This window comes from Camelus dromedarius, chromosome 21 (genome assembly GCF_036321535.1).
Source record: "Camelus dromedarius isolate mCamDro1 chromosome 21, mCamDro1.pat, whole genome shotgun sequence".
Lineage (NCBI taxonomy): Eukaryota > Metazoa > Chordata > Mammalia > Artiodactyla > Camelidae > Camelus > Camelus dromedarius.
This window is the reverse complement of record NC_087456.1, coordinates 17,941,718-17,964,511: the sequence shown is the minus strand read 5'-3', so window position 1 is coordinate 17,964,511 and position 22,794 is coordinate 17,941,718. Positions and strand designations below refer to the sequence as shown.

The 22,794-nt window shown below is 34.9% G+C and overlaps 1 protein-coding gene across 8 annotated transcripts in view; it reads left to right on the top strand.

Annotated features, from left to right (window-relative positions):
• The window catches only part of AKT3 (AKT serine/threonine kinase 3), a 210,645-nt gene that overhangs the window by 21,614 nt on the left and 166,237 nt on the right, over positions 1 to 22,794 (top strand). For 3 of the 8 annotated variants that reach the window (XM_064477233.1, XM_064477232.1, XM_064477235.1), the window contains exon 3: positions 19,516 to 19,577. The exons of 4 other annotated variants lie outside the window; for them this stretch is intronic. In XM_064477233.1, coding sequence (XP_064333303.1) covers positions 19,516 to 19,577 — 62 coding nt within the window. Of the gene's footprint in view, positions 1 to 19,515; positions 19,578 to 20,815; positions 20,993 to 22,794 lie in introns of all 8 variants that reach the window. One more of the 8 variants, XM_031438516.2, reaches the window with a different exon arrangement.

The following is a 22,794-nucleotide window of genomic DNA, read 5'->3' as shown; positions in this document are numbered from 1 at the left end:
ATTCTTTATCTTCCACAATAGGAAACTAAGACTTTTTTTTCTAAAATTAATGTCAAGAAATAGAGGCTTAAGTCATTTTTTTTAATGTTATGATATCAACCAATAGAAAAATTGAAAAGGAAAATAAAAGTAGTGAAAATTAAGAAAGATGAAGGGGAACAATTTCTCACCTTCATAGTGGAAAGTCAGTTGATGTGGTTACAGGTGATAAATCAAGAAACAGCAATATACAGACACCAGTTCCATTTCTTCATACTAACAGTGAAATATGAGAAAGGAAAGCAAAAAAATACATATCTCTTTTAAAATTGCATCAAAAAAATAGAATACTTAGGAATAAACTTGATAAAGGGTGTGAAAAATTTATACACAGAAAACTATAAAACATTGATTAAGGAAATTAAAGATGATTTAAAGAAATGGAAAGATCTCATGCTCTTGGATTGGAAGAATTAACATTGTTAAAATGACCATACCATCCAAAGTAATCCATAGATTTAATGTGATCCCTATCAAATTACCCAGGACATTTTTCATAGAATTAGAACAAAAAAAAAATCCTAAAATTTATATGAAATCACAAAAGACCCAGAATTACCAAAGCAATACTGAAAGAACGAAACTGGAGGCATAACCCTCCCAGACTTCAGACAATACTATAGAGCTACAGTAATCAAAACAGCATGATACTGGCACCAAAACAGACATATGGATCAATGGAACAGAATAGAGAGCCAGAAATAAACCCACACGCCATCAGTTAATCTTTGACAAAGAAGGCAAGAATATACAATGGAGAAAAGACAGTCTTTTCAGCAAGAGGTGTTGGGAAACCTGGACAGCAACATGTGAATCAGTGAAATTAGACCACTCCCTCACACCATGGACAGAAATAAACTCAAAATGGCTTAAATACTTAAGCATGAGACACCATAAACCTAGAAGAGAACACAGGCAAAACATTCTCTGACATAAGTCATAGCAATGTTCTCCTAGGGCAGTCTTCCAAGGCAATAGAAATAAAAGCAAAAATAAACAAATGGGACCTAATTAAACTTATAAGCTTTTGCACAGCAAAGGAAACTATAAACAAAATGAAAAGACAACCTATGGAATGAGAAAATATTTGCAAACAATGTGACCAACAAGGGCTCAATTTCCAGAATATACAAACAGCTCATACAAGTTAAAAAAAAAACCCAATCAAAAAATGGGTGGAAGACCTAAACAGGCAAGTCACCAGTGAAGATGTATAAATGGACAATAGGCCAATTAAAACATGCTTAGTATTGCTTATTATCAGAGAAATGCAAATCAAAACTAGAGTGAGGTATCACCTCACACCAGGCAGAATGGCCATCAATTAAAAAGCTCACAAACAACAAATGCCAGAGAAGGTGTGGAGAAAAGAGAACCCTCCTACACTGTTGGTAGGAATGTATTTTGGTGCAGCCACTGTGGAAAACAGTATGGAGATTCCTCAGAAAACTAAAAATAGACTTACTACATGATCCAGCAATCCCACTCCTGTGCATATATCCGAAGGAAGTCTAATTCAAAAAAGTACATGCACCCCAGTGTTCATAGCAGCACTGTTTACAATAGCCAAGACATGGAAAAGCAACTTAAATGTTCATTGACAGGTGGTTGGATAAAGAAGTTGTGGTATATATATATAACAGAATACTACTCAACCATAAAAAGAAATGAAATAGTAATATTTATAGCAACATAGATGGCCCTGGAGACTGTCATTCTAAGTGAAGCAAGCCAGAAAGAAAAAGAAAAATACTATATGATATCACTTATATGTAGAATCTAAAAAATAATCACACAGATGTACCTGTTTATGAAACAAAGAGAGTCACAGACATAGAAAACAAACTTATGGTTACCAAAGGGGAAAGGGGATGAGGAGGGATAAAATGGGAGTTCGGGGTTTGCAGATACTAACTACTATATATAAAATAGATAAACAACTAGGTCTTACTGTATAGCACAGGGAACTGTATTCAATATCATACTCTATACCGAAAAGAGAAGGAAAAGGAATATATATATACACACACACATATGTATATGTAACTGAATCTTTATGCTTTTTGTTTTTTTGTTTCTTGTTTTTCTTTTGGAGGAAAGAGGTAGTTAGGTTTATTTATTTATTATTTTTAATGGAGGTACTGGGGATTGAAACCAGAACCTTTTGCATGTTAATCACGTACTGTACCACTGAGCTATACACTCCCCTGAATCTCTATACTGTACAACAGAAAGTAAAACAACATTGTAAATTGAATACTTCAGTTTAAAAAATTATTTAAAATAAAGAAATAGAGCCATAATGCCAGAAGTATTAAAAATGGCTATTTTTTGACGAGTGGAATGGTGAGGGTGTTTCTGTGTGTGTGTGTGTGTATTTGGGGGGGAGGGTATGATGGTGGAAGCGACACTTTCATTTTTAAGTCATATTTTTTCATATGTTGATTTATTACTTTGTGCATGTATTAATAATGATAAACTATATTCTGCATGATCCCAATTTATGAAAATAAAACATAGTTTTGTATATTAATATGTATCTAAAAGTTGATCAGAAGGAAATAAACCAAAATATTAAAAGTGATTGTCTTTGGGTAGTGAGTTCTTTCTTTATTAAATTTTTCTGTATTTGATAAAATTTCTAAGGTGAATATATTACTTTTATAGTCAGAAAAAAATATTACGAAGGGAAAATATCTGGCATTAGTTTGATGGTTTTTTATTTATACAAGTACTGTAACTTTTTTAAATGCTTTTTTTTGAAAGTATAGGCAGTTTACAATGTTGTATCAATTTCTGGTGTACAGCATAAAGTTTCTGGCTTACATATACATACATATGTTCATTTTCCTATTCTTTTCATTGTTGGTTACTACAAGATATTAAATATAGTTTCATGTGCTATACAGTACAAACTTGCTGTTTATCTTACTTTGTGAGGATTTTCCTTGTACTTTTGAGAGTTAAGAGATATTCTTCTAAAGTTCCATGGGTATTTTGTGCGAATTGTTCCGTATGTAACATAGATGTAATATTTGTTGCAGTCATGGGAGAAGGTGAACACCATGTCCTTCTACTCCACCATCTTGGCAATCCCCTGTAACTTTTTTTTAAATTAAAAGAATTGTACACCATATTCTGTAAATGTTTATAACTGTAAGGCAGGGATTCTGTTCAAAATACAGAAAGCCCAGCCAATAGTGACAAAAGACAGATTTATTTTTTTTTACTTAAGAAGGGTAAAAGTGGGCAGTGGCTGGTTGTTTATCAATAAGGATACAATCATTGAAGATTCAAGCTCTCTCTGCTTCTTCACCTTTTAACTTGTTGGCTTTTCATTCCTACACTTGTTGCTTCAAGGTTTTGAAATGGCTATACTGACGAGCACTGCATTGCTGTTCAAGGCAGACAGATGGGAGATGGCTACTATCAGCCACACTATCCCTTTTGTTAGGAAAGCACTAACTTTCACAGAAGCTCACTATCAGACTTCCTTCTATGTCTTGTTATCCAGAACTGGGTTCTGAGTTACCTTAGATGCTGGAAAGGGAGTGTCTGGTTTTCAGTCTCTGTAGTAGGAGGTGGCCAAGGTAAAGGGGATTTGGGAATTGATACTGCATTAGCAAACCAACAGTGTCTGTTGTAAAGTTTTATGTATTTATTAGAATGTTTGTACTTCAGTTCTCAGTCAGATTTCCAGCAGAGACAGCAGCCTTTCTAGTGGTCAGATTGAATATTTGGCACATAGCATTCTCTAAAATTTACCCCTGTGGAAATTATTCTAAAATGTAGCCATTCTGTCTGTTCATAGGAGTACTAGGCTTGTGCTCCCTTCTTATAAAAAGATAGCTTGGTATTCTGAGGTGATAGTGAATTAGGAGGCATGTTTACAAAATGATCCCAATTTGACTTGATTCTCCTTGCAGAATCCAAATTTCAGTTTCTGTCCAGTTTTCTGAGGATTGTGTGTTTAGTGTATTAAATCAATTATGTACAAGTTTTCAGTTTTGTTTTTAAGTCAGGAGTATGCAATGAAATTGGTAGTCACAGGTTTTATGGCTGATTCCAACTCTACTAAACCAAATAATACAGGGTCAGCCAACAAGACCCAAATTACATCATTCAGAGTATTAGGTCTTACATTTACTTGGATTTTTTTCTTCTGTATATTTTAATGGGTATTACCCCTTATTTTCTTATTCCTCTGTCACTGGCTTCTTTTAAAAATGCAAATTTGTATAGATTTCATTGTGAAATTTATGGGTTTCAAGCATTAAAATGATACTAAATAAAAGTATATTACTATCAAATTAGACTTCAAAAGTTTAGCTCTTAATGGTTGTCTCTATCAATGAGTTGATAAATTATTTTTTTTGGGTTAATTTTCTTGCCGAGTACCCAGAGATGTTTAATAGTCCCAAGCAGTTTTGTTTGTTTGTTTGTTTTTTAGTTTAAAAGAGTGTGATAACTTTACGCTTTTGAGGAGTGAAGGATTGTTCCTGTAAAATAAATGAGCATGTTTATCTCTAGTAGTTGGTTAAACTAATTTCTTTATTGAGTTATAGAGGGTCTATCCAGGGTCTAGTCGGCTTCCTTTTTCACTGCTAACTAGATGAGTGATGGTTGTATATGTTACTTCCCCACTTGGGTCTCATTTCTGATTTAAAAAATGAAAATGTTTTATTGTAAGGTAATACCTAGAATTTTTTTTTCTGGTTAACATCATATGATCCTGTGATCTGTGGATGCTGAAGTTATTTTGAGACCTGGCTTTAATGGGGGGTTAAGGCTTGGGATACATGCATTGTTATAAGCACTTGAGATGATTGGAAATTACTAGACTAATAGCTGATGTTTAGCTTTTTCATTGGAAAGTAGTTCTAGCTATGAAACCTATTTTTGACGGAAATATCCAGGGGTGGCCATTGCTTTTTCTTCCTACAGAAATAAGTGATCTCTTGTTGCTGTTGGCATGAAGCTATCACCGTTATTTTCAAAGTCATATAGATATTACCATTGCTCTTATAAACCCTTTCCTCCCAACAGTTGTGGGCATTCTTACTCCTGGGATGATTTGGGGTATATGTGTATATGTGTGTGTTTTAAATCATGTTTAATGTTTGTTATGCTAATGTCAGCTTAGTTGTCACTACCAAAGGAATCTTTTTCTGACCCCCCAGGCTAGATTGTGTTATTTGCTTACATGGTGTTTTTAAATTTTCATAGTCTGGATTATGTATATAGTCTGATTTTATAATATCTTTCTTTTCAGCTAGATTGAAAGCTCTTAGAGGGCAGTGACCATATTTCTTGTGCTGACTTTCATCTATAATGTCCAACACATAATTGATATTCAGTGTATATTCTTTGAATAAATGAATAAATTCATATTGTTTCCCAACAAATACTAAATGAGTAGAAATATAATGGTAAATAAAAACTCAAAATACTTACTAGAATTAATGATTGTTGCCTTTCTATTACCAAATAATGATTCTGATTCTAAAAGGAAAGGAAAAAGTAATCAAGGTAGTTGTATAAACGGCTTTTATTATTGTTTGTGCAAGAACAGTGAACATTCCCTAGTACAGGAAGCAACTTCTAAAAACTGCTGGCAGAACTAAGAAGTCAGACTGTCCTTGACCCTTAGATCAAATGTTTTAGAGCCTGAGTTTCTTTAAATCTTCATCAGTTTGTAATAAACATTTTGATGCAATAAAAGATATATTCTGTAATTTTTGGTCTTCGTAAACAAAGAGCTTAACTAAATTTGCTAAAACAAAACTTTCTAATTTGTACTAGTTTCATTTTTAAGAAGTTCCTTTCCTTTCAAGTGCATAATACTTTAAAGTGAGCTCAGCTGTATTAGCAGATAAACATGTTGATTCATTTGGTCCAGAGCTACTGAATGAAGCCGGAGGGGCAAACTTCGTTCTTTCCCCCACCCAGTGGCAGAATGTTTTTCTTCCTCTTCTCCTTGTGGGAAGGGGAATGGAGTAAGTGACTCTCTTTATTTAGGTTCACCTGAATTGATTAGGAGGTAAGTGGACAAGATTTCCTCACTATTTACTTCTCCTTTTTCTTCTTTTAATTCTTATCGTTAACATAAAGCATCTGCTTCTCATCCAGTGCTCATACTTAATAAGTATGTGGAGTAATAATTTGCTGTTATGTATTGCTTCACAGTTTTTAGAAAGCCATTTTACTTAATGCTGTGTTTTGAGTACGAGTCAGGTATCTTCAGGTATGTTGCATTTTGAGGATGGACTTAATTTTGGAAGCAAAGTGTGCTATATCCAGTGATACTGGGATAATACTCATAATTTATGGTAAAGATTTTATGAAGTATATAAAGAACTTTTATAAGAAAACTAGGATGATCCTTGGTATTTTGGAATAGTTTTTTAATTGACGTATAGTCAGTTTACAATGTTGTGTCGGTTTCTGGTGTTCAGCACATAATTTCAATCATATCTGAACATACATATATTCATTTTCATATTCTTTTTCACCGTAAGTAGGAAAGGACCAAAATACGTAGCTTTTACTATTACATAACCCCTAGAAGTAAGTATTTCAGCACACATTGTTTCCTCTGTGTTTTATACAATGTTAGGTACAGTGAACATGCAAAGATTAATAAGAAATTCTCTCTGCCCTCAAGTAGCTTACCATCTGTGTGATATTTCCCAAAGTATACATCGTTATAGGATGATATTCTTCAAAAATAGATTTCTGCTTTTGAATAAGCTTGGAAAATACCTGGATTAAATAAAATAGAAGTTTTCCTTAGGATTCTCAAAATTGTCTGTTGTATATTATGGAATTCCAAAAAGTAATTGTACTTTGTAAGATTCTCCAGATGCAATTTTTTTTTTCCCTTATGAAACCTCTGGGGTGGGATCTTAGGGGAGGAGACGGTGGGAAGGAGTGGCAGCGGCATGTTCAGGAAGAGGATGGTTGATCTATTATGGGACACCCTTTGGGAAACATTGAACTTATGTAAATTCTTAACTAGCCCATGCCTTTGAATGCTGTCTCAAAAGGCTAGCGTTTGCTGCAGAATGTCTATTTATGCATCTTAACCCTTTCTACATTGGATGAGAGACTTGGCTCTTTTGATTGAATTAGTTAATTGGAAATAGGAATTAGTAATTAATGTGAAGAATGGTACCTGTTATCTCAAATTCAGCCTGTCTGAAAGCAGACTAACCATTTCTTGGAAAATAGTTACACCTCCCAGCTTTCTATTTGATTGTACTATTTTACCCCCTTTTCTAACCCTTAGACATGAGACCACAGTCATTGACCTTTTCCCTTCTCTTATCAAGCCATAGTCTCAGTGGCTATAACCAAATACTGCCTAATTTTTCCTTAACATTCACGGGTGTTTTTTCCATTCCTATTGCTATCATCTAGCTTAGATACACATGAAGTAAATGACCAGTAAATTAAATATTTGTCAAATGATGGAATCTGTATATGATTCCATCAGCTGTGATACGCTCCAATGACAGATGTGTCTCATGGCACTTTCCTCCTTTTAGTCCTTTACTATTTTATGTTGCACTGTGTGGACTATGTTGAGTTTCTGCTCTGAGCTCTCAGTAGCTCACTGTTGCTTAGGAAAATGGTCCAGAAGTCTTAATCTGGTGCTGTTATCCAGCATCAGTCTGCCCTTCCAGCTTAGGCCTCACTACTTTTTGATTTATACCATATGCTCTTCTCACTGATGCTACTGGTCACCATTTTCCACGAAGTCCCTACTTTTACGGCTTCTATCTGGTGGCATATGTCATTCCTTCTAGTTGAAATGCCTTTTTTTTTGGCCACATTTAATTACTTAAATCTTAACCATCAGCGAGACTCATTAAATGTAGATACGCCCATGATCTCTCCAGCTGAGAGTGCAGTTATTTTTCTCTGAACATAAACTTCTATCTGTAAATGTAACTTTGTACTACTTTTTTTTATGCCATTTATGTATTATAATAGATGTTAATATGCCTGGGTTTCTCCTCAAAACTTAGTTTTTTAAGGCAATGTGGTATAAAGTATGACTGCAGTAACAGATAAACCTACAAATCTCAGTGGATTAATATAGTTTAAATTTTGTTTCTTGCTCAGTAAAATCCCAAACAATCAATATTTCTGATTGGTAGGCTCTTTTCATCTTGTGGCTCCACCAATTTTAGCAAATGGTTCCTATGAGCATATGCTTATCTACATGAAGATGGAAAAGGAAAGAACATGGAAAGATCAGCAGGGGAGGTTTGTAGTGGACCAAGCCTAAGAGTGGCACTCCTCATTTCTCATATTTCATGAGCCAGAACTCAGTCACATGGCCATATTTGACTGCAGGGGAGACTGGGAAACATGTGCCTAGGAAGAAGAGGTTTTTGTGAAGACAGGTCAGTCTGTCAAAGTCCTTAAAAACTTGGGCTCTGAAGTCAGAACAAACCTAGATTTTAATTCTGGCTGTATCACTTAGCAGCTATGTAAGCTTGAACAAGTTACTGTCTTTTCATCTGTGAGATTTAACTGATAATACAGGTAAAATACTTGGCATATACTAATTACTCAATAAATATTAGCTGTCACTACCATCTTTACTGACATATCTTGTACTTTTGTTGCATAGGTGCTTATTAAATACAAATATTAAGTGAATTTAAATATGGCTAACTTAAGGAGTTCCTTGTGTCATAAATTCTTTAGTTAATAGTATTATGGTAAAAACTATCAAGAGATCTATCTATACCAGAACTTGTAAATTATACCATACTGAATTATAGTATTCTTGCCAAATAGAGTGTTTCATAAACATACTTTTAAAAGAAAATTGAGCAATACTTCTGGAGTGGTTGGAATATAAAGTAGGAGAATCTCCTAGGAGGTCAGTAAAACAAAGATGGAAAATAGGAGGAAAAAAGCTAGGAAAATTTGAAGACTGGTTCAGAAGTTTTCAACATCAGAATTAATAGATTTTCAGAAAGAAATCAGAAGAAACAGAGGGGGAAAAGTTATTAATGAAATAAATCAAGAAAAAATTTTTAAGCACTAAAGGACATGATTTTTTTCAGATTGAAAGGGCCCATTGAGTACGTTATACAGTGATTGATGATAGACTCCTAGTAAGGTACATCACTGTAATTAAAGAACTAGACCCCAGATAAAGGATCAAGAATCAACGCCTTCAGGCTTCTCAACAGTAGAAGCAAGAGTACTGTGGAGCTGCTGTGCCTTTAAAATTCTGAAGGAAAGTGATATCCTAACTAGTATAAACTATTACTCAGATTTGAGAGTGAAATGAAGGTATTTTTCAAGGTCTCAAAAAATTCACCCCCACCAACCCTCAGGAAGCTGAGGAATGTACTCCATCAAAACAAGGAAATGTATCAAGAAAGAGGAGGACGTGAGAGGAAAGAATTCAAACCCAAGAGAAGGTGAAAGGGAACACTCAGGATGGTAGCTGTGCAGCTGGCCCAGGGTGATCGGTCCAGACTGGGGCAAGCCATAAGACAAGGGAAGACTTCTTCAGGAAGATGAAAGTGACAGAAACCTGATGTGAATGAATATATTTGAAGGAGCTTTGTCATACTCAAGAGCCTGGGGTTAATTCAGGATAAATATGTAGCCGATAAGTGTGTAGGGACAAGTATACAGAAAACTAAGTAAATGTGAATCTAGACAGTGCCATGGAAGACAAAATGTTCTGCCGGAAAAGAAAGGTAATTAATACTTACTGCTTGGCTTAGCTCTGAATACCCAATGTAATCACAGTGATACAAGCCTTAAATATTGATCTAACCAAAGTATTGAGACAGTGAGTGTGGGAACTGTGGAGGGGGACAGGACTAAGAAACAGCTGAATTCTAAACTTCAGTCAGTAGGCAGTCACTAGATAATACCCCAAACTGATCATTTAAGAAGCAACAATATGTTTGTAATATATTACTTAGAGATATGGAAATGAATTCCAGAATAGCTAACTAAAAGAAAGTTTTCAGGGAAGGAAAATGTTGATGAGGGAGCTAGAGACTAGTTTTTCTTAATAAACCTTGTAGATCTAGTTGATCTTTGAAAATTTTATGGGTGCACAACATTTATTTGTGACACTAGAGTTTGGAGAATCCATTAACTTTAGCAGATTTTTTTTTTCTAGATTAGAAACTTTTCAACTGTTTAACTTCTCAATGTAACCTTCTTATCTTAGGTTAAAGTTCTGTAGTGTATAATTGGATTTGAAACATGTAAATCTGTCTTGTCATTGTCTTCATTGTTTGGCTGACCTTACTTATGGAAGAGGCAGTTCTTCATATCAACCATTCTAGGATCAACATTTCCCAGATTAGCCTAATCCTACAGTATTTTTATTCTTTGTTTCTTACTCCTGAATTTATATATTCTATCCGTAATATGCTCTTCTGTGTGCGTTGTTACACTGTGTTCTCAAATCCGTTCTCATGTGGACCCCCACTCCCGCATTTCTGCCTTCCTTAATTTCCTATTCTTTGCAGCTTCTGTTTCTTCAGCATCTCAGTAGCAGGGGTACTTTGATGAGAAGCTGCTGTACTCCTCTCGTGACACTGCTCTCCAGGGCATGAATAGAAGGGCAGAACAGGAGACCTGTGCGTGAGTTGCAAGGGCTGAGGAATGCCGTCATCCTCCAGCGTTTCTGGTTCAACAGCTTTTAATCATTTTTGCCATCTCCACCCCCAGTGCTTTTAATACCTTCAGGGTTCATGATTGACTCGTTTACTATTATTTGCTTATTGCATACTTAACCTGTTAGATTCAGAGTTATCTTTTGTAAAGACTAAGTTACTGGTTAAATTTTGCTCATTTAAGGAGAAAGGAGGTCTCCCTGAACTGACTGATGGAGAGGCCAGGCTGCCAGGACTGGGGCTTCACAGCTGGGAAAGAACCTCTGTTCCTAGAATAGCTATAGAAGGACCCTCAGTAACTGAATAGTTTGCTTTTTTTTATTATTATTATTATGTTAACATAGCTATTATACTCTTTAATTATAAGCTTGTAAGTTGTGAAATTATTACTTTTCAAGTAAAGGTCATTGTGGGGGAAATAATGGGATGACTGGATTTGTATGTTCTGGCATTTTAAATCCAGAGATAGGGAGAAAGAGGAAACAGAAATTTTCAGAAGATGAAAGCATAATTTTGGTTTACTTTGTGCTTAAATACCCCTTTTTAAGCAGGGTTAGAGGATAGCCTTAGGTCAGTACATTTCTTAGTGTATTCTTGTTAAAACAATTCAGATCCCTTGATTAAAACTCTCCACCAGTTTCTTATCTCTTATAGAAGAAAAAAAATTCCAAACTGCTATCACTAATTTTCAGGGCTCACAATGATCTGGACAGAGGTAAAGTTACCATGAAGCTGATTAAAGCCCAAGGTCTCTTGCTTGAGCAGGCTGTTTCCTAGGCTGGACCTAACTTAGTTAAGGTCACTATAGTTTTACACTTTGACTTCTTCCCTGTCACAATTTCTGTCATTTCAGGTTATGTTGGAGTAGACATAGGCAATCTTGAAATCCTAAGGAGAGATGTGTGCAATACATTTATGTGATTTGAAGTGACTTCATAGTTTAACTATTGCCTGCTGAGCCAGTTGAAGAATATCTCCCAGCTGGCATTCTCACATGAAAGTACAGGGCCAGAAGCTGAATGGTGATATGAACTTACCCTGTTGCACCCAGCCAGGACTGGGAGAATGTGGGTGTAATGGAGGAGAAACCAAGATTGACCATTTGTAACTTTGTTGAAGATTTCTTCTACTCTTAAAGCTCATATATGAAAGAAATTTAAAAGAGGTTTTCACACATTCAAATTTGAAATATTTACATGGCATCACCAATAATCAGTTGTGAAGTTGAAGGGATCTTTCTAAAGAGTCAGTTATAAAAAACATTTTTACCCTCTATTCCAGACGGAAGACAGGACTATTCTCTCTGATCTCTTTATAGAAAATGATATTACAAAGTCATTGTCACATGAAGAGGCAATCAAGGACAACACAGCCAAGATATGTAGGAAAAATGATCATGAAAGTGTGCCAGGGAGTTAATTATTAAAATTACTATGTTGTTATTTAGGACTTTTTGATGTGCTTGACAACTTTTTAAAAATTGTAATTTGATGTAGTTTCCTTTCTCCTTCTGAAGAAATATTCATTATAGGACCAAATTTTGTTTTCATAGTTTTGTGTTCCCTTCCCCCAATTGTATAAACTTCAGGCTCCATTAAAACCAGATTTACTTGGGATTTCCTCTTGTCTGCCTCTTGTAACCTCATCTCATATACTCACCCCCTCATTCACTGCAGTCCAGACATACTCATCTTTTTGTTCCTCAGACGGATTGGCCTCATGTCAAGCCTTATTCAGGTGGCTATTCTGCCCCTTGCTTAGTTTTCTTAAGAATTTTTCATTACTTATTTCTCAGGACAAATGTGCTTCTCCCAGAGTCTTTGACCACCCAACATATCCTTTTTTCCTCCCTCATCCCTACCACATCATCTATTTTATTTTCAAAGCATTTACCAATACCTGACTTTTTATTTGTTTATATTTTTATTGCCTCCGTCTTTGTGATTATGAGCTCCATGTTTGAGAGTTATATATTAAACTTTTTCTTTTGTATACATGCGTATATAAACCATAGAACTCCTATGTTTTTAAACTTTGTATGTAAATGATACCATACTGCACATATCTTCTGCAACCTTTTTTTAAAAAGTTACGTGTTTTTATAAGAGGTATTTTTATTGATACATGGAATTCTGATTTCTTCATTTTTACTACTGTGCATTTTGCATGTATAAATCACATTTTAAAAAATACTGTCTCTGAAGTAGTTGCTGGTTTCTTCCATATCATGAAGAGTGCTGCAACAAATGTTTTTGTACATACCCCATGTCCCTGTGTGTATGTGAAAATTTTTTCTAGTATATGTTATTGCAAGTAGGAAAATACTAGGTCATAGGGTATGCCCAGCCTTCACCTTTACCAGATTCGGTATAATATTTTCTAAAGTGGTTGTTACCAGTTTACTTCCACCAGCTGTTTGTGAGACTTGTCATCTTGTCAGACGTAATTTTTGTCATTCTGACATGTGAGAAATGGTGTTTGGTGTTTTAAATGTGCATTTCTCTGATTACTAGTGTGGTTTCTAGTTCTTTTTATATGTTTATTGCTACTTAATTGCTTTTGTAAATTAAATTTTCTACCCCTTGCCCCACCCCCCTTTTTGTATTAGGTGATTTGTCCTTTTCTTCTTGATTTGTAGGAATTCTTCAGGTATTGATACTAATTATTTGTTATTTGAATTGCAAATATGTTTTTTCAGTTTGTGGCTTGTCCTTTGACTTGTATGTGTACAACTGTTTGTTGTACCAAACCTTTCATTTTCAATACTGATATTTGTCAGTCTAAAACTGTAACTTTGCTTCTGATATCATATCTAAGAATTTCCTTCTCTACATTGAAGTTATAACAATAGTCTCTTTATTAATTATCTGTTGTTGCAAACAAATTACCACCAAAATCTATTTGCTTAAAACAAACAATAAGCGTTTATTATTTCTCTCTGTTTCTGGGAGCAGCGTGGCTGGGTAGTTCTGATCTCGCTCTCTTATTGAGGTTGCAGTCAAGATGTCAGTCAGGGCTGCAGTCATCTGAAGGTTTAACTAGGGCTGCAGGACTTTTAAAGATAGCCTACTCAAATGGCTGGTGAGTTGGTGTTGGCTGCTGGCAGGAGGCCTCAGTTCCTCCTCATATGGTCCTATACGAGGGGTACTTGGGTGTCGTTATAATTTGGAGGCTGGCTTTCCCTGAATGAGTGAACCAGGAGACTACAGTGGAAACTAATGTCTTATGATCTAGTCTTTGAAGTCACAGACTATCACTCAGCCCATTCATTGTGGAAGGAAGCTATTAATGGGGCTGGAATACCCAGAATGTGAGGATCACTGAAGGCTATCTTAGAGCCTAGCTACCAGAAGGTCTTACATTTTAAAATAAATTACCTTAAAGTTCTTTCATATTTAGGTCTTTTTACATCCAGCTTGATGATGTTGTGTTTGTGTGTGGTGTCAGGTAGGGGGTCTAATCTTATTCTTCCAAAAGTGTAATTGTCTCAATGCTATTTATTGAATAATCCATGATATTGTTTTTATACATAGATTTGTTTCTCGACTCTCTGTATTCGCCTTTAGCCTGTTTTTTAATTCCTATACCAATACCACTGTACAAGTGCTAATCTCTCAAAGGCAGGTCTCAAGCTCTTTTTGCTCTTCTTCATGACTGGCTTAGTTCTTGTCTCCGTCAGTTAAGAGAGAAATTGTTAAGTAAAATCCATTTGATTTTTAGAATCAATTTTCCAGGTTTTATGAAAAGTCCTGTTAGAATTTGGTTACTTTAATGAATATAAAAATATAACCCTTTTTTCGTTAAAAAAAAAAAGTAATAGGTGCTTAGTAAAGATTTGTGAAATACAGATAAATTTTAAAAACCTTAAGAAAATAAAGCATCCATAACCCTATCACCCAAACATCACCATTATTAGGAACTCTTTACAAAATCAAATCTTTTCTATGATGAAAGGCATCATACACTGGGAAAAAATAAGGATTAACATTTTTATTGGTGTGTTTCCATAAATCATTAAGAAAAAGATAAATTATCCCATAGAAAAATGGACAAAGAATATAACAGGCATTTGACAGAAGAGAATATACAAAGAAATCCAAAATCCATATGCTCATTCCTCAAATGTGAACATTTTCAACGGTTGCGTTTTTCCCTCTCCCTCCCCTTCATTTCCTGTCTCAGTGCTTTGTCCATCTTCCCCCCTCTGTATATGGTATTTTAAATATACAGAAATATTTAAAATATATTTAAAGATATTTATATTCAAGTATGTAGTTTTTTTTCTGAATCACTTTAGAGAAAATTCAAGATGTGATACCCTTTTTACTGTTATATACTTAAATGTGTTTCCTAAAACTAGGACATTCTCTTACATAATCGTCAAAATCAAGTAGTTATCAAAGTCAAGAAATTAATATTGACACAATAGTATTATCCAGATATCCAGATATATTGACAATAATAACCTTTACAGCCTTCCCTCTCCAAAAACATCTTGGATCATCATGCAGGAGTCATGTGACAACATGATGTCTGGTCATGCAACTGAGACCTCAGTAGTCGTGCTTCTTGAGTTTCTTTTCATCAGGAAGCGCACAGTGTTGATTTGTCTCAATGCTGGTGATGTTAACTTTGATCACAGGTTGCAGTGGTGTCTACCAAGTTTCTTTTCTGTTATAAGATTATTATTCTTCCCTTTGTGATTAATAGGAATCTTATGGTTTGATACTTTGTGTAATCTGGTTACTCCTCAAACTTTTATTTGGCCTACTAGTGTCAGCCTTCAGTTTCAGTTCTTGTTTGAATCAGCTATGAATGATTCATGGTGATTTTCTAATTTTGTTGTTCCTTTGTGATTTTAGTTGGCTTTTTACCATAAAGAAGAAATTTATTTCTCCCTCATGAATAGTTTTATTCAATGGATTATAATCTTTTACTATCATTATGAATTGTTAAATGCTCAAATAGCCCTAGATTTGTCTCACAAAGGCCCCGTCAGGCTAACTCTATATTCTTTTAACATGTTCCCATCAATTTGTGAAGACTTTCTGACATCGTGACACAATAAGATATTCCAGGCTCATCATACAGTTTCCCAGCTCTAGAATCAGCCATTTCCTCAGGAAGCTCTGGTTCCTTTTCATAGGGCATAGCTGTTATCTTTCTTTTATTCTTAATTGTTTTACTCTTAATTGCCTTTATTCAGTGCTGTATTTTTTATGCTATCCTGATTTGTTCTGTTTTGTGTACCTTACCATACTGTTTTAATTACTTAAGTTTTATAGTTTAGTTCATTAATTATTTGATCTCTCTGTTACATATTCAACACTAGAGAGCAGTCATCTTTTCTTGTTTGTCCTCCAGAACCTCGTAATTCCTATTTTTTTCTTGACCTCTTTGACTGTTTATCTCATGATTCTTCTGGATTCTTCTTCCTTGATTAGGATTTTAAAGGGTAGAGTTCCCTAGGATTCTTCCCTTCCTCCAGGGAACCAGGTGCTGTCACTGCTCAGTCATTGCTGGTAGAGAGTCTATACTGGGTCTATACTGGTTCTATCGCTCTGGGGACAATTTGATAATATATATCAAAATTGTAAATTTATATTCCCACTTCAGGGAGTGTATCCCTCAGTGTATATTTTCACATTTTGTAATAATGTAAATACAGGGTTTTTTTTTTTTTAAATACAAGTATTGTAAGTAATAGCGAAAGATTTAGAGATTATTCACAATAACCTGAAAAGTTTATTACCATTTTTCTCCCTTTTTCTACTCATGTTTGCATATGTCTAGATTTTCTTCATATATGTCAGCCAAAACAACGTATTGTAATACACTGGAAAGTAAGTCCAAATGTCTGTTAATAGTGGATAGGTTAAGTAAATAATGATACGACAGTACAGTGGAATATTATGCAGTTGAAAAGGAATAGGAAAAATAGTATTTATATGGAAAAATCAACTGCAATTGAAAAGGAAAAGTAAGGTGCAGAACATATTATACAATGCTTTTTGTGTAAAGGAGAATAAATAGATTATATAGGATTGTTTAATCTATTGGCATAAAGGAACTCTAGTGAAAAATAAGAAACTAACACTTTGCCCCAGGAAGCAGGGTATGAATTGGGCAGATGACAGAGGTGTGATGAGACTTTACTGAATACCTTTTTACTCTGACTTTTGACATGTGAGAATACTATCTGTTTCATTAAAAATTTTAAATGACTTCTAGTATAACTTATACCTAGTTGTGGCACACTATGAATTTAGACTTTCTACTAGTTCTGAACCACTGACTCACAGCATAAAATGTTCCTCAATACATTGTATAAAGCCTTTTGTCTCTATAGCTTTGTACTTTGTCACTTCTTGGTCCATATTTTACATGTTAGCAACATTGAATTTCCTGTAATTCTTCTTACACATGGCACTGTTTCATACCTGTGTATGTTTTACTTGTGTTTTCTTCATATTCATCTTTTAAGAATCAGTTTATCATCTCTGGGAAGCCATTCTGCACCTCTGAGGATGAGTTAGGTGATTCTCATAATACTCGGTGTATTTGTCTAGTATTGCTCTTACCATGTTGCATTTTAATGATCAGCTCCTGTGTTGTACCTAGACATAGACACACAAAAATTTGCTTTCATTTTTTTTCTTTAAATATCTCTGCCTTTAGGATAGGGGCCATCTTTCAAATGGCTTGTAGTCTTTAATGGAGACATACATGCAGGATTGTACTAATATAAGACAGAGTAATAAGTGAGATGATAGGCAAGGTTATACTTGCAAAGGAAATTCTATATGGGTCTTAAAAGATGGGCCACAGTCCAAATGGAGGCATTTTAACAGGGCCTGTTTAGGAGCAGTAAATAATCCAGTGCAGAGGAATCATGGCTCAAGGTGAATCGAGAAGGAAAGGAGAAACAGGGACAGATTGTGAGAGGCGGAACATGCTAGTCTTAAGGAATCTAAATAGTATCTTGTATGTAGAGTAGGACTGTTGAATGCTTTTGAATAGGGAATCAATCTGATCTGTGTTTTAGGATGATTACTTTCATGCTTTCTGTAGAGTGGTTTGAAAAAGGAAGAGATGAGAGACAGGCATCTGTTAAGATGTTTTATACTATAAACTGTAGTGTAGAATATGGGATCAAAAAAGGAACAGCCAGACACATTTTCAATTCCATATTTTTGTCCCTATAGTTCATCCAACCTAGAATTAACTCTCATTGCAACAGTGAGATTCTGTTCATCTTTGAAGAGACAACTTGTATGTGACTTCTGATAAGTAGTAATCCAAATGTAATTAATTATACCCTGCTCCAACTGCATTTTCATTTATTTATAATTTTTTTTCATATTCTGCCTAACTCATAGTAGTTGTTTTACCCCAGGAATTAATTGTTTCCTTCTGGAAATCCTCGTGTTACTTTATTTGGCCTACTCATGTAACAGTTACCATATTGTATTATTGTTTGGTGTTTTTCCTGTTTATTTCAGTAACATTTCTTGGGTACCAAACTTTGAGTAATTCATACTTTGTCAGTCCATATGTTTAATGTAAGATTAGATGTATGAGCTTTTTAAGAGCAGTGTTACTTTGATCTCTTGCACTTAGTGTATTGGTGACACAGATTTGGAACTCAGTGTTGTAGAGATGTTAGTAGAACAGTCTTAGCTAAAAGCCAGGTTTAAATCATGGTTCTGCTACTGTAGCCTGGGTCCTTTGTAGAAAAGTTATTTAGCCTATTTAAGCCATAATCTTCTCATTTGTAAAGTGAGAAATTAGTCAGCTTTGAGTGCCATAACAAAATATCATACACTGGGCAGCTTAAATGACAAAGTTATTTGTCACAGTTCTGGAAGCTGTGAGGTCTGAGAGCATGATGCCAGTATTTTTGGATTCTCATGAGGACTCTTCCTGGCTTGCTTCTCATTGTCTCCTCTGGTGTCTCTTTTTATAAGGGCACTAATCCCATCATGAGGGCCCCCATCCTTGTGACTTGATCTAGATCTAATTACTTCCCAAAGACCCTATCACACTGGGGGTTAGGGCTTTAACATATGAATTGGGGAAAAGGAGTGGCACAGATTTTCAGTCCATAGCACTGCCTCATACAGTGGTTATGAGAATTTATAATTTATGGAAAGCATTTAGCAGTGTGCCTCTAACTTAAAAAGTGATGTGTTTATTTAACCTATTATCATACCATTATCATTCTTTTGACTTGCATATGAGATAATGGAGGAAAATTAGAAATGAATTGGAGAATATGTGATAATTCTATTGATTAAGAAGGGAAATGTAGGAAGAAGAACAGGATTGCAGGCATTCTGATTAAGAACTGCTTATCAAAAGAGAAGATGGATGCAAATGTCAGGTTTATAGATGTAGCATACATATTCTAAGAGTAGAAGAAAAGAGAACTTTTAGTATTCTTTTTATATATATGACCTTTCAAATGCGTATGTTTTTATTCAAATCTTTATTTTCTTTTCCCTGATTTCATTGATAGAATGAGTTTTTCTGTGAGCTCAGGAAAACAGAAGTATCATTTAGATCTTTATCTACAAATAATACTAAATTTTTTTTCTGGATTTTGAAAAGTTCTGTTTCAAACATTTTGAATCTTAGACATATTTTGACATTTTAAAATTGAAGTATGATCTTTTCCTATCTTCTAGCTTATGGATTACTTTCCCCTCTCTCAGTTAATGAATCAAGGACTTATTAGCCTTTCTAGAACTATTAAGAATCTCTAATTCTTTCACTTTTGGCAATAATTGTCTCCACATTTACTTTATAGAGTCCCCTTTGGTGGAATCCACAGGCGGAGAGGAAGCACAGGATTCATAAGATGGCGGGCGGGTGAGTGACTAAGCATTTGGGCTGGAATTGGAAAAAAAAAAGTGGTAGTGGTTGCTCTTTAGTAATAGGAACAAAATTTGAGGTATAAGTTTGCACATTACATTGTCTTGGTGAGGGCTGTAAAGACAATGTAATGGTTTTGAATTTCTTTATGTAAGTTTAATTAATAATTTATATGGCATAGCTATCATGCCATCTGTACTATGATTTATCAAAATTCACACTGATTCAACACACAGTTGACAGTTTGAGGAAACATAGAGCAAATAGTTTATACTGGAGTACATCTTTCTTTGGTAATGGTGGACAAAGATACATTATTAAATTGCGGTTTGGGGCTTTTCTTATTTGTTTTAATAATAGAAATTTCATCTCTTAATAATAAATACCATTTTGATTGTGATAAACAGAGATACGCTTCTGGAACCACAGAAATGAAACTTGAAAGAAAATGAGAAAACTTTCAGAGAGATGGTCTCTAATTCATATTAACATAGAATAATCATCAAGTGACATCATTTTCATTCAGAAGAAAAATGTTCTGTGCCCAATATTAACAGTATTATAGTATATATTATATAAACTAAAAACTTACTTTTACACAGTAAAATCAGTGTTGTAGCAATGATGTAAAAAAGGAAAAAAGACTATAAATTGAAGTCAAGAAAGGAGTGGAGCCTGTAAAAGTGGACATACAAAAAAGAGAAAAGTCTGTGGATCTTTATATTTCTCAATGGAAAAATAACCTTAAATTGGAGTACTGATTTACTGATGAATTTATGAATTTTTCTGTGAATGTATTGGTATGTACTTAGATGAGATTGATTCTAAGTAATATATAGTAGAAAAAGTTCGTCTCTAGGACTCGTTCACTGCTTTTTTTCTTATTCCTTTAACCTCCTCATTTGGTAATTACCCTCCATGGACCTTTCCCTGTTTTGTCACTATCAGAAGAGAGCCCCAGTACTTTTGGCCTTGACAGGTTATCTTTGAAAGATGAATAGACACATTAAATGGTGGATTATTTTACATTTAATTGAGGCTTTTGAAAATACAAACAGAATTTCCTTATGGTGAAACTTGAACATTGACATCTGTTGGGAGAAATATTTTTAGAGAAGAGAGTTTTTTAACTCTGCTTCTTAAGTCACAGCCTGTTGCTGGGTAGGAAGGGAATGAACACTGTTACAGGCCTTCACTCACCAGTGTCTGAGTATCTGTTCCCTTTATCTGTACAGCATCATTTCATCCTCACGGGGAACTTCTGCGATAGGCATTCTTATTTACACTTTGCAAAAGAGGAACTGAAAGAAGCACAGAGAGATGACGTGACCTTCCTGAAGAGGTCACAGTTGAGGCACATCTTAAAATCAAGACTTTCAGACTCCAGAGATTTTGCGTTTACCACTAGACAGGTATTTGATGTCATTTTATTCTTTTGTTTAATCTATAATTCTTTCTGGTGAACATAAGATATCTTGCCCTCAAAAATTCTTTTACATGCTTCTGTAAAGATGATTCCCCAGCTCCTTTGTAAGTCACCACACTAGATCATGCTGCTTGTGGTTGATTGGTCTTGAACTTTTTACTGTGTTTTTGGCTAGGAGTATAGAATTGCCTTGTTAGCAGAGGTAGCCAACAACTACAACATTCAGCTCTAACCATACTGAGTTAGGCTTTTTTTTTTGTTTTGTGTTTTTTAGCAAATTGGCCAACTCTGAAGTTTGTTCTTAAAGTCAGGGAGTATATATGCCAACTGTATATATGTGAAGCATTTATGTGTACTGTAATGTTTGCGCCTTAATCATGACAAGAATGAATAAATTTTTTGTTATTGACACTTTTAAACAGATGTATTCAGTCTTACAAACAGTTTGAAAATGTTCATTCAACACAGAATTGTAAAGTGCTTACTGTGTGGCGGGTCTATGCTAGATTCTTCACTGAACACAGCACTGAAATGGTTTCTGCCTTCAGTGAGATGATCGTTTAGAAGGGAGATGAACATGTGAAGTAACTGTTGGAATACACTAATTATTACAGTGATGGAGGCGTGTAGAAGGAAGAATGGGCATGCTGTAAAAGGAAGAGTTAACTGTGCTTGGGTGACTCGGAAGGATTCTGAGAAGAGGTTGTAGTTTACACTGAAGGCTGAATATATTTTGACTACAAAAAAATTCATGGTCTGCTTATACATACTGCATATACAGCATTTGGACAGACAGCGTTTCCCTTGCCTGTACACATAAATGTACTATTAAGCTTGAACACTTAGTGTCATCTCTTTTCTTCTAAACCATACATTCCCCCCCCACCCCCAATATATCTTTTAGAAGATTTCTCTTGTAGTTACTTACTTCTTTCCCTTTATATTTCTGTTCTCAGCTCTTAAATTTATCTGGTTTTTGGAAACAGGCAGACTAATTTCTGGATGGTAAAGGAAAGTCAAATTTATGATCATTGCTCTATTTCTACATTCTTTACAACGTTTAGTAGTGACTGAAGCATCACAATGGTGGGAAATGGCGAAGAGAGTAGGGTAATGGAACTTGACACCTGACTTATCATTTTCACTGTCACACAAATTGTTTTCTTCTATTTAGAATAATCTAAGAACTGAAAGTGTGACTAGCTACGTTTTTGAGCTGAAGATGAAGTTAGAGGACAGTCAGTCTGGAGGTAATTGCATTGAGGGGTATTTCAGGCCCATTTTGATTGTAAGGCTTTTTGATGAGTTATACTAATGAAGGGTTCTCCTGTGATTAAGTATTCAGGTACATGCTTATCGTTGTCTCTTATATACATGCTGGTTCTCACAGGCACATCAGCAGATGGTAAAGCCATTCAGTTTAGATGAGAAGCCGCATGATATTATGGAAAGAGCTCTGCACCAGAAGTTTAGGAAAGCTGAATTCTGGTCCTACTTCTGCCTCTAAGTAATTTGTTCTCTGCCTTTGAACTAGTCAGTTAACCTCTCTTAGGTCTCAGTTTCTTGCTTTTTAAATATTGGGCAGGGATAATGCTCCATAAGATATTGCCCAGATCACACTTTAATCGTTTTATTGTTGACAAGGGTACTTATTCAACTACCAAATCTTTATCAACTGCTTCCCTACTTCAGGTTCCTTGCTAGGTCGATGCAGTCAAAAAGAGACATGAAGGATAGATACATAGATCAATGGAAGATAACTGAGAATCCAGAAATAAACTTATCACA